Raw genomic sequence first — 13,405 nt, forward strand, 5'->3', positions numbered from 1 at the left:
ATTCTCTTGATATTTTAGAAAATATCCGTCTATTTCATAATAGTTGATATTTTTTAAAAATGTTTGTTGTTTCAAAATAGATAAAATTTTAATATATTTATATTATTTTTAACTTAGTGAAAACGGTGTAACCAATTAGATTTTATAGTTTTTTTTTATTTGGTTGAATAATTTTCAAATTATATTTGTAAATTACCTTTTGGAGAAAAAAATATTTTTTAAATTTTTGTGCAATGAATTAAAACATCATGTATTGTGAAACGGATGAAGTATAATTTATTTGAGTTTAATAAAACTAATTCAACGGGTAAAAATAATACATTATGTAACTGGTTACGAATTTCAAATAAAAATTAAATTTTTTACCAAATAATAATTAAAACTTTAATTATTTTTAAAACAATCTTCTTAAACTTCAATTATTATTATTGTATAATAATAGTACTAGAGTAGAGCATTGTATTTGACCTAAAATACTTCATACACTTTTCAAATAAGAAAATACTCCACTCATATTGTAAACACACTAGTTTGCGGTGGGAAAGCTAGGCGATCCAATTAAATCTCGCCACGTCATCACCAGATCACGGCGGCGCGAAACTACGCGGCGTTTGCTCAGCAGCACAAAAACGCGTCGCAGTTTACTTAAAGCAAATCAAAATCAATTCGCACTTTTGTATTGTACCTATATCTAATCTAATCTATCATCATCATCATCGGAGAGAAAGTCCCCTTCAGACCGAGATAATAATCGTACACAACCAAGCAACCAACCAACCTTATCCTCCACACCACTCTAAAACCCTAAAACCAAAGTCACGATCCCATCTTCACATCCCAGGTTCGATTCTCTTGCTGGAGATTTAGGTTTTTTTTTTCGTTATGCTTCTTTAGCTCACAGATCCTGATCCGTTGCTATTGATCATGTTAATCTCCGAAAGTTTCAAACTTTAGATGTTTTTTAAGATCTCTAGGTGATCCTATGTAGTTAGATCAGTTTTGTTTTGTGACTTTGTCTTAGACTGAGTTTGGTCTCTCATTAATGTTTCTTAAGGATAAATTGATCATGGCAACTGCAACTATGGCCACAGCAGCTGGAGCAGCTGCTCTTCTATACTACACATTAAACCGGAAGCTAATCGCCGGTGTCGACGACGAGAGCTCCGAAGCTTCTTCTTCTTCTACTACTCATGGTGCTTCTTTGAGGATTGATCGTGTTTCGCATGGACTTATTCAAGCTCCAGCCACTTGGCTCGAGACTATTTCAACTCTCTCCGAGACTCTTCGATTTACTTACTCCGAGACTCTAGGGAAGTGGCCTATTGGTGATCTCGCCTTTGGTATTAACTTCCTCATCAAGAGGCAGGGGCTTCTACATGTGGATCGTGTCTTTGGTGGGGAAGATAGTGTAGAGCTTAAAGGACAAGAAGTGGCCGATGAGCTTAAATACTATTTGCATTTGTTGACTCTGTGTTGGCACTTCTCCAAGAAGCCGTTTCCTTTGTTCTTGGAAGAGACTGGGTTTGTAAAGGACAACGTTCTCATTCACGAACCCAAAGCTGGGGTAAGTTTATAAATTAACTTAAGACGGTTTTTTCGAACATGGAAGCTGAGGATTAATTTTGATGCAGATATTGAAACCGGCTTATACGGTTCTTGTCGATCACAACTCAAAGTGTTTTCTATTTTTGATCCGTGGCACGCATAGCATTAAGGACACGTTGACGGCTGCTACTGGAGGAATAGTGCCGTTTCATCATACTGTTGTGAACGAGAGTGGTGTCAGCAACTTGGTCTTAGGGTATGCTCATTGTGGTATGGTTGCTGCTGCTCGGTGTATAGCTAAACTTGCTACTCCTTGTCTTCTCAAGGGTCTTGAGCAGTATCCAGATTATAAAATCAAGGTAGGACACTCTCTAAAAGCCCTCGTTTCAAACTAAAGATTGTGTTTAGCCTTATAAGCGTTTTGTTGGTAGATCGTAGGGCACTCTTTGGGTGGTGGAACGGCTGCTCTATTAACGTATATATTGAGGGAGCAGAAGATGCTCTCTACAGCTACTTGTGTTACATTCGCCCCAGGTTTTTGTCTTCAGTTACATCTATTGATACCTTCTCAAAGATATAAGACTTGAGTTTTTTGTGTTTCATGTGTTCTTTTAGCTGCTTGTATGACTTGGGAGTTAGCTGACTCTGGGAACGACTTCATTGTAACTGTGATTAATGGAGCCGATCTGGTTCCTACATTTTCTGCTGCGTCAGTTGATGACTTACGCGCTGAGGTTTAGCTTCCTAAACTCTTAGATTATATGCCTTGACAGTTCTTCATTTATTCACTTTATTTTTGTATTTTCTTCAGGTAACAGCATCTGCTTGGCTAAATGATCTGAGGAATCAGATTGAAAGGACTCGAATCCTCAGCACTGTTTATCGTTCAGCGACGGCTTTAGGATCGCGTCTTCCGTCTATGGCCACTGCCAAAGCAAAAGTTGCTGGTGCTGGTGCTATGTTACGCCCAGTGTCTAGCGGCACGCAGGTTGTGATGAGGAGAGCTCAGAGTATGCTGACCCGTCCTGCACTAAGCTTATCTTCTTGGTCATGTATGGGACCAAGGCGTAGAGCCAATGCCACTCAACCGAACTCGGAACATCAGATAGATTCTTCAGAAGCAGCTTCAGATCCTCTTGTTGTTACCACGAGTAGCAATTCCATGAGCGAAGAAGCTGAGTGTTCTAGTTATGATGCAACATCTGCTAGTCTTGGAGCAACTGATCTTGACGAGTGTGAGGATCCAGACGATATCGAAACACGGCAAGAGCGTATGACTGAAGCTGAGCTGTGGCAGCAGCTGGAGCATGACCTGTACAACGAAGACTCTTCAGAGCTGCCTGAAGAAGAAGCTGATGTGGCGAAAGAGATCAAAGAGGAAGAGGAAGCTGTGATCGCAGAGGCGGGTGTGGCTCAGCCGGAGATCAGGACGCCTGAGATGAAAGAATCTCACAGGTTCCTCCCGCCAGGGAAGATCATGCACATTGTCACGGTCCGGCCTGAGGCTGTAGAGGCAAACGAAGAAGAAGATGCGTTGGAAAGGACTGAGACAGTGGAGACGGTGGAGGAGGGAAGAGTAGGAATCTTTCTGACTCCGAGGTCATTGTATAGTAAGGTGAGGTTATCGCAGAGGATGATAAGCGATCACTTCATGCCTGTTTACAGACGACAGCTCGAAAAGCTGATACAAGAGCTAACACTCGAACAGGAACAGCCTTGAAGCTGCTTATGTTCGTGTTTTAGTTCCTTTTTTTGTGCATTTGCAGTTGTAAATACTTGTCTTATTGACTATTACCTCTAAGAAAGTTTTCTTCTGTTTGTTTATATAAATAACTACACATGGAATGCTATTTTTCGATCCTGTTCAACCTTTGTTTCTTAAGCAAACAAACTATGTATGTAATATAACTTTGTAATGATGAGCTTTCGAAGTTTTGAATCTTTCGATAATTGCTTATGCCGCGTTTGCTTCTTATTGGTTCGTCATTTTGTCATACTCCTACCTGCCACTTTTGTATAACCTCAAGATTCTTCTTTATCCTCGTGTCAATATCAAATGAGATCGCAGTAATGTGACGCACGTCTACTCGTTGATACTTCTACTATTAATCGATTTTTTAAATCTTTAACATATAGTAACATATACTAACATCACATGTTATCTCTTGGGAGTCGCATTTGGCACCAATTATTCATATAACGCTGACGTGGCATACAGATGAATTCAAAAGATTCAGAAAGCTAAATAAATACGTCACAAAACTATCGAATCTTCTTCATCCATCCGCCATTGCAATGGCCGCGAAGCTCTCTCTCTCCTCCGTCTTAATCGTTTTCTCTCTCTTCCTCTGTTTCTCATCGTCATCATCTTCCTGGGATGGCTTAGAGTCATACATCGTCCATGTGCAAGGATCTCACAAGCCTTCTCTCTTCTCCTCCCACAGCCACTGGCACAACTCTCTCCTCCGCTCCCTCCCATCCTCTCCCCAACCCGCGACTCTCCTCTACTCCTACTCACGCGCCGTCAACGGCTTCTCCGCGCGTCTCTCACCTTCCCAGACCTCCGCTCTCCGTCGCCACCCTTCCGTCATCTCCCTAATACCAGATCAGGCGCGTGAGATCCACACCACTCACACCCCCGCCTTCCTCGGCTTCTCCGATAACTCCGGTCTCTGGAGCAACTCCAATTACGGCGAAGACGTGATCGTCGGCGTTCTCGATACCGGAATCTGGCCGGAGCATCCTAGCTTCTCCGATTCAGGTCTCGATCCCGTTCCTTCCACATGGAAAGGCGCGTGCGAGATCGGACCTGACTTCCCGGCGTCCTCCTGCAACCGGAAGCTCATCGGAGCTCGAGCGTTCTACAAGGGATACCTAACGCACCGCAACGGATCAAAGCACGCAGAGGAATCCAAATCGCCGAGGGATACAGCAGGTCACGGGACGCACACCGCGTCAACCGCGGCTGGATCCGTTGTGGTCAACGCGAGTTTGTACCAATACGCGCGTGGCGTGGCGCGTGGGGTGGCGTCGAAGGCGAGAATCGCTGCCTACAAAATCTGTTGGACTGGAGGTTGTTACGATTCGGATATCCTCGCGGCTATGGATCAGGCCGTTGCGGATGGTGTCCACGTCATCTCTCTTTCCGTTGGCGCTAACGGCTTCGCTCCGGAGTATCATAAAGACTCTATCGCGATCGGAGCGTTTGGAGCGATGCGTCACGGCATCGTCGTTTCTTGCTCCGCCGGAAACTCAGGTCCGGGACCGCAAACGGCCACTAATATCGCTCCGTGGATCCTAACCGTCGGTGCGTCGACGGTGGATAGAGAGTTCACCGCGAACGCGATCACCGGAGACGGGAAAGTCTTCACCGGAACGTCGCTGTACGCAGGAGAGCCTCTCCCTGATTCTCAGATTCCTCTGGTGTACTCCGGCGATTGCGGAAGCAGATTGTGCTACCCCGGGAAGCTGAACTCGTCGTTGGTGGAAGGGAAGATCGTTCTCTGTGATAGAGGAGGAAACGCAAGAGTCGAGAAAGGAAGCGCCGTCAAGATCGGCGGCGGAGCAGGGATGATTCTCGCGAACACAGCTGAAAGCGGCGAAGAACTCACCGCCGATTCGCATCTCGTCCCGGCGACGATGGTCGGAGCTAAAGCCGGAGATCAAATCCGCGACTACATCAAAAACTCAAACTCTCCAACCGCAACGATCAGCTTCTTGGGAACTTTGATCGGCCCATCTCCTCCTTCTCCAAGAGTCGCAGCCTTCTCTAGCCGTGGACCAAATCACATAACCCCGGTTATCCTCAAACCGGACGTGATTGCGCCAGGTGTTAATATATTAGCCGGTTGGACCGGAATGGTTGGTCCAACCGATTTAGATATCGACCCGAGACGAGTCAAATTCAACATCATCTCCGGTACATCGATGTCGTGCCCGCACGTGAGCGGACTCGCCGCTCTCCTCCGTAAAGCTCACCCCGATTGGTCCCCGGCGGCGATCAAATCCGCGCTCGTGACAACCGCTTACGACACCGAAAACTCCGGGGAACCGATCGAGGATCTCGCCACCGGTGAATCGTCGAACTCGTTCATCCACGGAGCGGGACACGTGGATCCGAACAAAGCGTTGAATCCCGGTTTGGTTTACGACCTCGACGCTAAAGAGTACGTCGCGTTCCTCTGCGCCGTGGGGTACGAGTTCCCGGGGATTCTGGTGTTCCTTCAAGATCCGAGTCTTTACGACGCTTGTGAGACGAGCAAGCTTAGAACCGCCGGGGATCTCAATTACCCGTCTTTCTCCGTCGTTTTCGGATCGAGTGTTGATGTTGTTAAGTACAGGAGAGTTGTTAAGAACGTGGGGAGCAATGTTGACGCGGTGTATCAAGTCGGAGTTAAGGCTCCGGCGAATGTGGAGATCGATGTGTCTCCGAGCAAGCTTGCGTTTAGTAAAGAGACTAGGGAGATGGAGTACGAAGTGACGTTTAAGAGCGTTGTGCTTGGAGGTGGAGTTGGATCCGTTCCGGGTCATGAGTTCGGGTCGATTGAGTGGACAGACGGTGAACATGTCGTCAAGAGTCCCGTGGCTGTTCAATGGAGTCAGGGGTCAGTTCAGTCATTCTGATTGATGATTAAAGTTGGGCTCTGCTTTTATATTTTTCATCAGAAAAAAAGTTGGGCTTGTTCATGGGCCTATAGTGAATTGGGCTGATCAGTTTACTCATTGTTGAGCTCTTCCAATTGGGCTGATCAGTTTAATCTTTTGTCGATTTCGATAAAAGATTAAACAAAATAAAAAGCGTCGTTTTCTATACACTAGGGATTAACCCGGGCTACGCCCGGGATTTTTATTTTTTTCTAATTTAAGTTGTTAAATTATTTATATTTAGGCTATGATTTATATTTATATAAATGTTAAAATGCATGTCATAATTAAAATTTATTTTTAAATTTTAACACGTTAAATTAACATATTTTTTACTATTTAAATATTTTTTTGTAATTTTATTGGCTATCTAGTTATCATATTTAGCAAAACTATCTTTTGAGTGTTGGAATAAATGTTTTAGAGATTTTATTAAACTGCAGAGTATTTTTGGATCGACCACATGCTTAACATTCGATCGATCCGTAAAAAGATGGTCGATCTCCTTGGCGAGGTAAGTACAATTTTAGCAAAAATATATTTTATTTTCAAATATTAAGTATATAACTATTCTTTTTAATATTTTTTTAATTGTATTTTTGATTAAATTATTGTATTATAATGGTTATGTAAATATTTTTGTGATGTTTGAATTTTTGTTGTTCGTATACTTAACCTAGATGATATTGATGTTTAACAATTTATTGTTTTCTGGAAATAGAAAATAATGATATATCAAAACGTATCTAATACTTGTTAAATGATAGTATAATGTAAATTACATCCATTATTTGAAAATAAACATTTGTTGTTTTTATTTTTATTTTAAATCAGAAATTATTTTTATTTAAAAACATTATTCATATATAATATAATAGTTTAAGTTTGGAAGATTAATATATATATATAAATTATGTGTATTTTTTAAAACATAATTTAAGATATTATATATTGAGTATATGAATAAAAGCTGAATTTCTTACCTTGAAAATCAGATATTTATATTTTTATCTTCATGTTATACTCACCAATCCATCATTGATATTTATAACTCAGTATGTTTTTAAAAAACTTAGTTTTAAGTAATAAACGAATTTAATAAATTAAATTCATCACCTATAATGTTCTGTAAACTATATTTGAAAACTCTCTAAAATTATATTTTAAGCATAATATTATTATTATTTAATTTAAGTTATTTTAAACATAATATATGCTAAACCAACTTAAATTATATTTACAATAGGACCATCCTAAACCGGTTAGTAAACCAAAAACAATACTAAACCAACATGAACCAATACCTGATTCGGCGAGGAAGGAAGTGTTTCGGGATAAACGCTTGAATGGTTATTAACTGAAATGGTTTGATCATGAAAGAGTTAGTATGAATATTAACAATAAAATTATACATTAGATTAATTTAAATTTGTAAGAATACCTTTGAGTCTATGAAAAGCAATTCAATTCCCATGAATAAGTTTGGTTTTGGAAGTTGCGGGTTTCCCAACAATGAATCCACCTAACAAAAAGTTTGTTGTTATAAAAAATCTCATTCAAGGTCATTAAAGGTTTCTGGGACGGCAATAGTTGATAGTGAAACCTTTTTTTTGCTCGAATGCTTTGAAATTTTCCTTAATAGTGTGAGGTTGATGTGGATGGAATAATGAGTTTTATAGGGACTTTCTTGATGTAAAACTATAAAAAAATTTTTGTTTAATGTGGTATTTCCATTTTTATATAATTTACTACCATTTTAAGATAGAAGTACATTTTAAGATAGATGCTTAAATCTTAATGTACTTTTTCCATTTTTTAAAATGTTTATTTCCATTTCTTATATTTTTATTTACGTAATATCAATATTTTATATTTTTAAATAGATATTTAAATATTAATGTACTTTTTCCATTTTTTAAATTGTGTATTTACTTATATTATATATTTTACATTTTAAGATAGATGTTTAATGCTTGATGAACTTTTTCCACTTTTTAAAAAATTGTGTATTTACTTATTATTACATATATAATTCATATATTATATATTTACATTATTTACTTATTATTTATTTTCATGTATATGTATTTCCATTTCTTGTACTTTTAATTTACTTAATATCTCTATTTTACATTTTAAGATAGATGTTTAAATCTTATGTATGTTTTCCATTTTTTTAAATTGTATATTTCCATTTGTTATACTTTCTATTTACGTAATATCTATATTTTAAATTTTAATATATATTTTAACTCTTAATGTAATTTCCCATTTTTTAAAATTTGGTATTCACTTATATTATATATTTACTTATTATTTATTTTTCTTTATATTGTGTATTTCTATTTCTTATACTTTCTATTTACTAATAATTTTATATTTCAAGATTGATTTACATTTTAAGATAGATGTTTAAATACTAATGTATTTTTTCCATTTTTTTAAATTGTGTATTTCCTTTTCTTATACTTTCTATTTACTTAATATTTATATTTTACATTTTAAGATAGATGTTTAATATTTAATGTACTCTTTCCATTTTTTAAAAATTGTGCATTTACTTATTATTGTATATATAATTCGTATATTTATATATTTATAATATTTACTTATTATTTATTTTTCTATATATTGAGTATTTCTCTTTCTTATACTTTATATTTAGTTAATGTCTATATTTTATATTTTAAGATAGATGTTTAAATCTTTACGTATTTTTCCATTTTTAATGTAAAACGGCAATGTTTAATAGAAGAACTTGGACAAATAGTCAAATAGTTATATTTATGTTTTTTTTTCTTTTTTTAATAAAAAGGTAATGTTACATTATGAAGATAACCCGTTTTTTAGTGAACAATGGTAATCTTACATATGTTTAATGTAGTTTTTCCATTTTTTTATGTTGTATGTTTACATATTATTGTTATTTTTAAATGTAAAATGGTAATTTTACATATGTAAAATGGTAATTTTACATATGTTTAATGCAGTATTTCCATTTTTTATGTTGTATGTTTACATATTATTTATTATTTTCGAAATTATATATAATTTTTTTTTTACAAAATAGTAATGTTACATTATGGAGATAAGCCGTTTTTTTTTAGTGAAAAATGGTAATCTTACATATGTTTAATGTAGTTTTTTCATTTTTTATGTTGTATGTTTACATATTATTTTCTTAAAATAAAAATGTAAAATGGTAATCTTACATATGTTTAATGTAGTATTTCCATTTTTATGTTGTATGTTTTACATATATTTATTATTTTCAAAATTATATATAATGTTTTTTGTTTTTTTTATAAAACGGTAATGTTACATTATGGAGATAAACCGTCTTTTTTTTAAGTGAAAAATAGTAATCTTACATATGTTTAATGTAGTTTTTACATTTTTTTATGCTGTATGTTTACATATTTTTTATAATTTTCGAAAATAAGTAATATTAAAATGTAAAACTATATTTTAATGCCATGTGTCATCTTTCGAGATTATATTTTATATTTACTTATTATTTATTTTTCTTTATATTGTGTATTTTTATTTCTTATACTTTCTATTTACTAATAATTTTATATTTTAAGATTGATTTACATTTTAAGATAGATGTTTAAATACTAATGTACTTTTTCCATTTTTTTAAATTGTGTATTTCCTTTTCTTATACTTTCTATTTGCGTAATATCTATATTTTACATTTTAAGATAGATGTTTAAATCTTAATATACCTTTTCTATTGTTTTTAAGTTGTGTATTTCTTTTTCTTATATTTTCTATTTACTTAATATCTATATTTTACATTTTAAGATAGATGTTTAATATTTAATATATTATTTCCATTTTTAAAAAATTGTGCATTTACTTATTATTGTATATATAATTCGTATATTTATATATTTATAATATTTACTTATTATTTATGTTTTTATATATTGAGTATTTCTCTCTTTTATACTTTATATTTAGTTAATGTCTATATTTTATATTTTAAAATAGATGTTTAAATCTTTACGTATTTTTCTATTTTTAATGTAAAACGGCAATGTTTAATAGAAGAACTTGGACAAATAGTCAAACATATTTATGTTTAATGTAGTATTTCCATTTTTATGTTGTATGTTTTACAGATATTTATTATTTTCGAAATTATATATAATGTTTTTTGTTTTTTTTTTATAAAACGGTAATGTTACATTATGGAGATAAGCCGTCTTTTTTTAAGTGAAAAATAGTAATCTTACATATGTTTAATGTAGTTTTTCCATTTTTTAATGCTGTATGTTTACATATTTTTTACAATTTTCGAAAATAATTAATATTAAAATGTAAAACTATATTTTATGCCACATGTCATCTTTCGGAAGAAATGTTTTCCGCTGATGTGGACGCCCTATGGAGCCTCAAAAGCTCCCTTTTATTAGTAGAGTTTATTTTTCTTTATATTGTGTATTTTTATTTCTTATACTTTCTATTTACTAATAATTTTATATTTTAAGTTTGATTTACATTTTAAGATAGATGTTTAAATACTAATGTACATTTTCCATTTTTTTAAATTGTGTATTTCCTTTTCTTATACTTTCTATTTGCGTAATATCTATATTTTACATTTTAAGATAGATGTTTAAATCTTAATATACTTTTTCCATTGTTTTTAAGTTGTGTATTTCTTTTTCTTATATTTTCTATTTACTTAATATCTATATTTTACATTTTAAGATAGATGTTTAATATTTAATATACTCTTTCCATTTTAAAAAAAATGTGCATTTACTTATTATTGTATATATAATTCGTATATTTATATATTTATAATATTTACTTATTATTATTTTTTTATATATTGAGTATTTCTCTTTTTTATACTTTATATTTAGTTAATGTCTATATTTTATATTTTAAGATAGATGTTTAAATCTTTACGTATTTTTCTATTTTTAATGTAAAACGGCAATGTTTAATAGAAGAACTTGGACAAATGGTCAAACATATTTATGTTTAATGTAGTATTTCCATTTTTATGTTGTATGTTTTACATATATTTATTATTTTCGAAATTATATATAATGTTTTTTGTTTTTTTTTTATAAAACGGTAATGTTACATTATGGAGATAAACCGTCTTTTTTTTAAGTGAAAAATAGTAATCTTACATATGTTTAATGTAGTTTTTCCATTTTTTAATGCTGTATGTTTACATATTTTTTACAATTTTCGAAAATAATTAATATTAAAATGTAAAACTATATTTTATGCCACGTGTCATCTTTCGAGAAAATTTTTTTCCGCTGATGTGGACGCCCTATGGAGCCTCAAAAGCTCCCTTTTATTACGAAAATAATTAATATTAAAATGTAAAACTATATTTTATGCCACGTGTCATCTTTGGAGAAAATTTTTTTCCGCTGATGTGGACGCCCTATGGAACCTCAAAAGCTCCCTTTTATTAGTAGAGATTTAATCAATAACTTAAACATTTGATTCGGTGAATACTTTAAATAGGGAAAGGTAGAAGATAAATCGAAATTGTACACACAAGAGAGCAATCTAGCAATAGAGTCAACAACACTCAACATCAAAACCATAAATAAATAAAGGAACATTAGCCGTCCATGAATTAACGCACACAAAAAACTAAAGAGGAGTCAAGAAACACATACTTTTCCCGGGTGAATGGTTCTCACTAGTACCTACATAATTGCTTTGAAGTTGACTTTCTATATAATAGAGACAAAAGCGGTCCCTAGAGCTAACGTAACTATAGTGTCGTGTTCTGTACCAACGCATAGCTTGGCTTTTACTTTTGTCTAGCTAAGCTTATCTACTTACATTTCTTAAATGTATAATCATTTGCACTTTTAATACGAAACGAAATAACCAAAGCAAATCATTTCTTAAATATACATAACATTTGTTAATTAACTCGAGAGGAGACAAGAACCCAAAAGCATCTTGTATCTTTACACAAGAACATCAATATAATGTTGTGATATATAGGTCATCCAAGCATCTTGCTTATGCCGATAATGCAAAACTGTGTCTGTAATAACCGAGCAACAACTTTAACTAAGAGCACACAAACATGATTCATGTAGCACATAAATAACATATTGTCAGTTAACGGAGACAAGACATTCAAACAAATCTTGTATGTTTACCCCCCAAAAAATAGTAATTTAATCTTAAAAAATTATATCGTCTCAACACACAAGAACATCAATATATGTGGTACAGCTGAAATGTCGTGATATATAGGTCATCCCCTGATCCCCTAAGCATATAGATAAACTGTGTATTGTTTATATAACAAACAAAAGAACTATAAATAGTTTATGATTTGGACATAAAATATATTAGTTTACGGGAATTACGTAATATGTCACATAAGCCGTAATTGACCACATAACTAATTTCGTGACACTAGTCTCTCTATATATAAGTTTCTCAATCTTTACTCCATAAACCATATCTCTCTCTTTATTCTTTATTCAACAAAACTCTCTCGTGAGATCCTAATGGATACACATTCACTCATCACCTCCGCGTTCCGATGGCCGTCAAGTCGCCGGAAGGTCTATATTCGTCGGCGTAAGCCGCAAGTTGTACGTCTTGGCGGAAGAAACAGTGGGCCACGTGGGAGATTCTCGCTCAAGAGGGTGGTGAGAAGGATGAAGTTCAAGTGGCTGAGACTGTACTATGTCAAGCTCGTGAAGATGATCAAAGGGTATTATCGTAACGTGGCGCAGGAGTTTGCTGACGCCGGAGCTGCAACTATCCAGCAGCGGATGACGGTGGAAACGGCTGCTTTTGCCGCTCCGGGCTTGGGGCTATCTTTCTGTCCCGTGTCTGGTCAACGTTTTTTTCTTGTTTAGCTAAAATTTTCAAGTTAATTTTTAATAGTTTTAAAGTAATTAATTACCTTTGTACTATTTTTCGGAATTTCCTATTATACTACTTTGAATTTCTTATGAAAAGTAGGTGTAGTAAAATAAATTTATATTTAACAGTTCTGTCTCAAAAGAAAGGAAAATTAAAAACACGTGGAATAATTGAATCAGGGGAAGAGACTTGGGATGTAAGAGTAACCAATTGATAAACAAATAAGTCTTTGCTGATATACAATTTGGATTTGAGGCATTGACTTACAATGGATATGTCGGTTCTTGTGGTGCAAATGTTTTTGATCTTTGAAAACAATGAGGCCTTCAGGGCC

The 13,405-nt window shown here is 34.2% G+C and overlaps 3 protein-coding genes across 3 annotated transcripts; all 3 read left to right on the plus strand.

Moving 5' to 3' along the window:
• The first annotated feature begins 559 nt into the window (after window positions 1-559).
• On the plus strand, window positions 560-3,486 carry LOC103842317. Its single transcript, XM_009118932.3, has 6 exons — window positions 560-841; window positions 1,055-1,564; window positions 1,632-1,904; window positions 1,977-2,079; window positions 2,161-2,279; window positions 2,357-3,486. The coding sequence occupies exons 2-6, from the start codon at window positions 1,067-1,069 to the stop codon at window positions 3,263-3,265; spliced, it is 1,902 nt and encodes a 633-aa protein (XP_009117180.2). The 5' UTR covers window positions 560-841; window positions 1,055-1,066; the 3' UTR covers window positions 3,266-3,486.
• Window positions 3,487-3,669: 183 nt separating this feature from the next.
• Window positions 3,670-6,359, plus strand: LOC103842325 (subtilisin-like protease SBT1.4). The gene has a single exon (XM_009118941.3). It carries the CDS (start codon window positions 3,841-3,843, stop codon window positions 6,166-6,168), a length of 2,328 nt encoding a protein of 775 aa, XP_009117189.1. The 5' UTR covers window positions 3,670-3,840; the 3' UTR covers window positions 6,169-6,359.
• A 5,282-nt stretch (window positions 6,360-11,641) lies between these two features.
• Window positions 11,642-13,206, plus strand: LOC103842334. The gene has a single exon (XM_009118949.3). The coding sequence runs from the start codon at window positions 12,708-12,710 to the stop codon at window positions 13,062-13,064; it is 357 nt and encodes a 118-aa protein (XP_009117197.1). The 5' UTR covers window positions 11,642-12,707; the 3' UTR covers window positions 13,065-13,206.
• The last annotated feature ends 199 nt before the right edge of the window (window positions 13,207-13,405 follow it).

This window comes from Brassica rapa, chromosome A01 (genome assembly GCF_000309985.2).
Source record: "Brassica rapa cultivar Chiifu-401-42 chromosome A01, CAAS_Brap_v3.01, whole genome shotgun sequence".
NCBI lineage: Eukaryota > Viridiplantae > Streptophyta > Magnoliopsida > Brassicales > Brassicaceae > Brassica > Brassica rapa.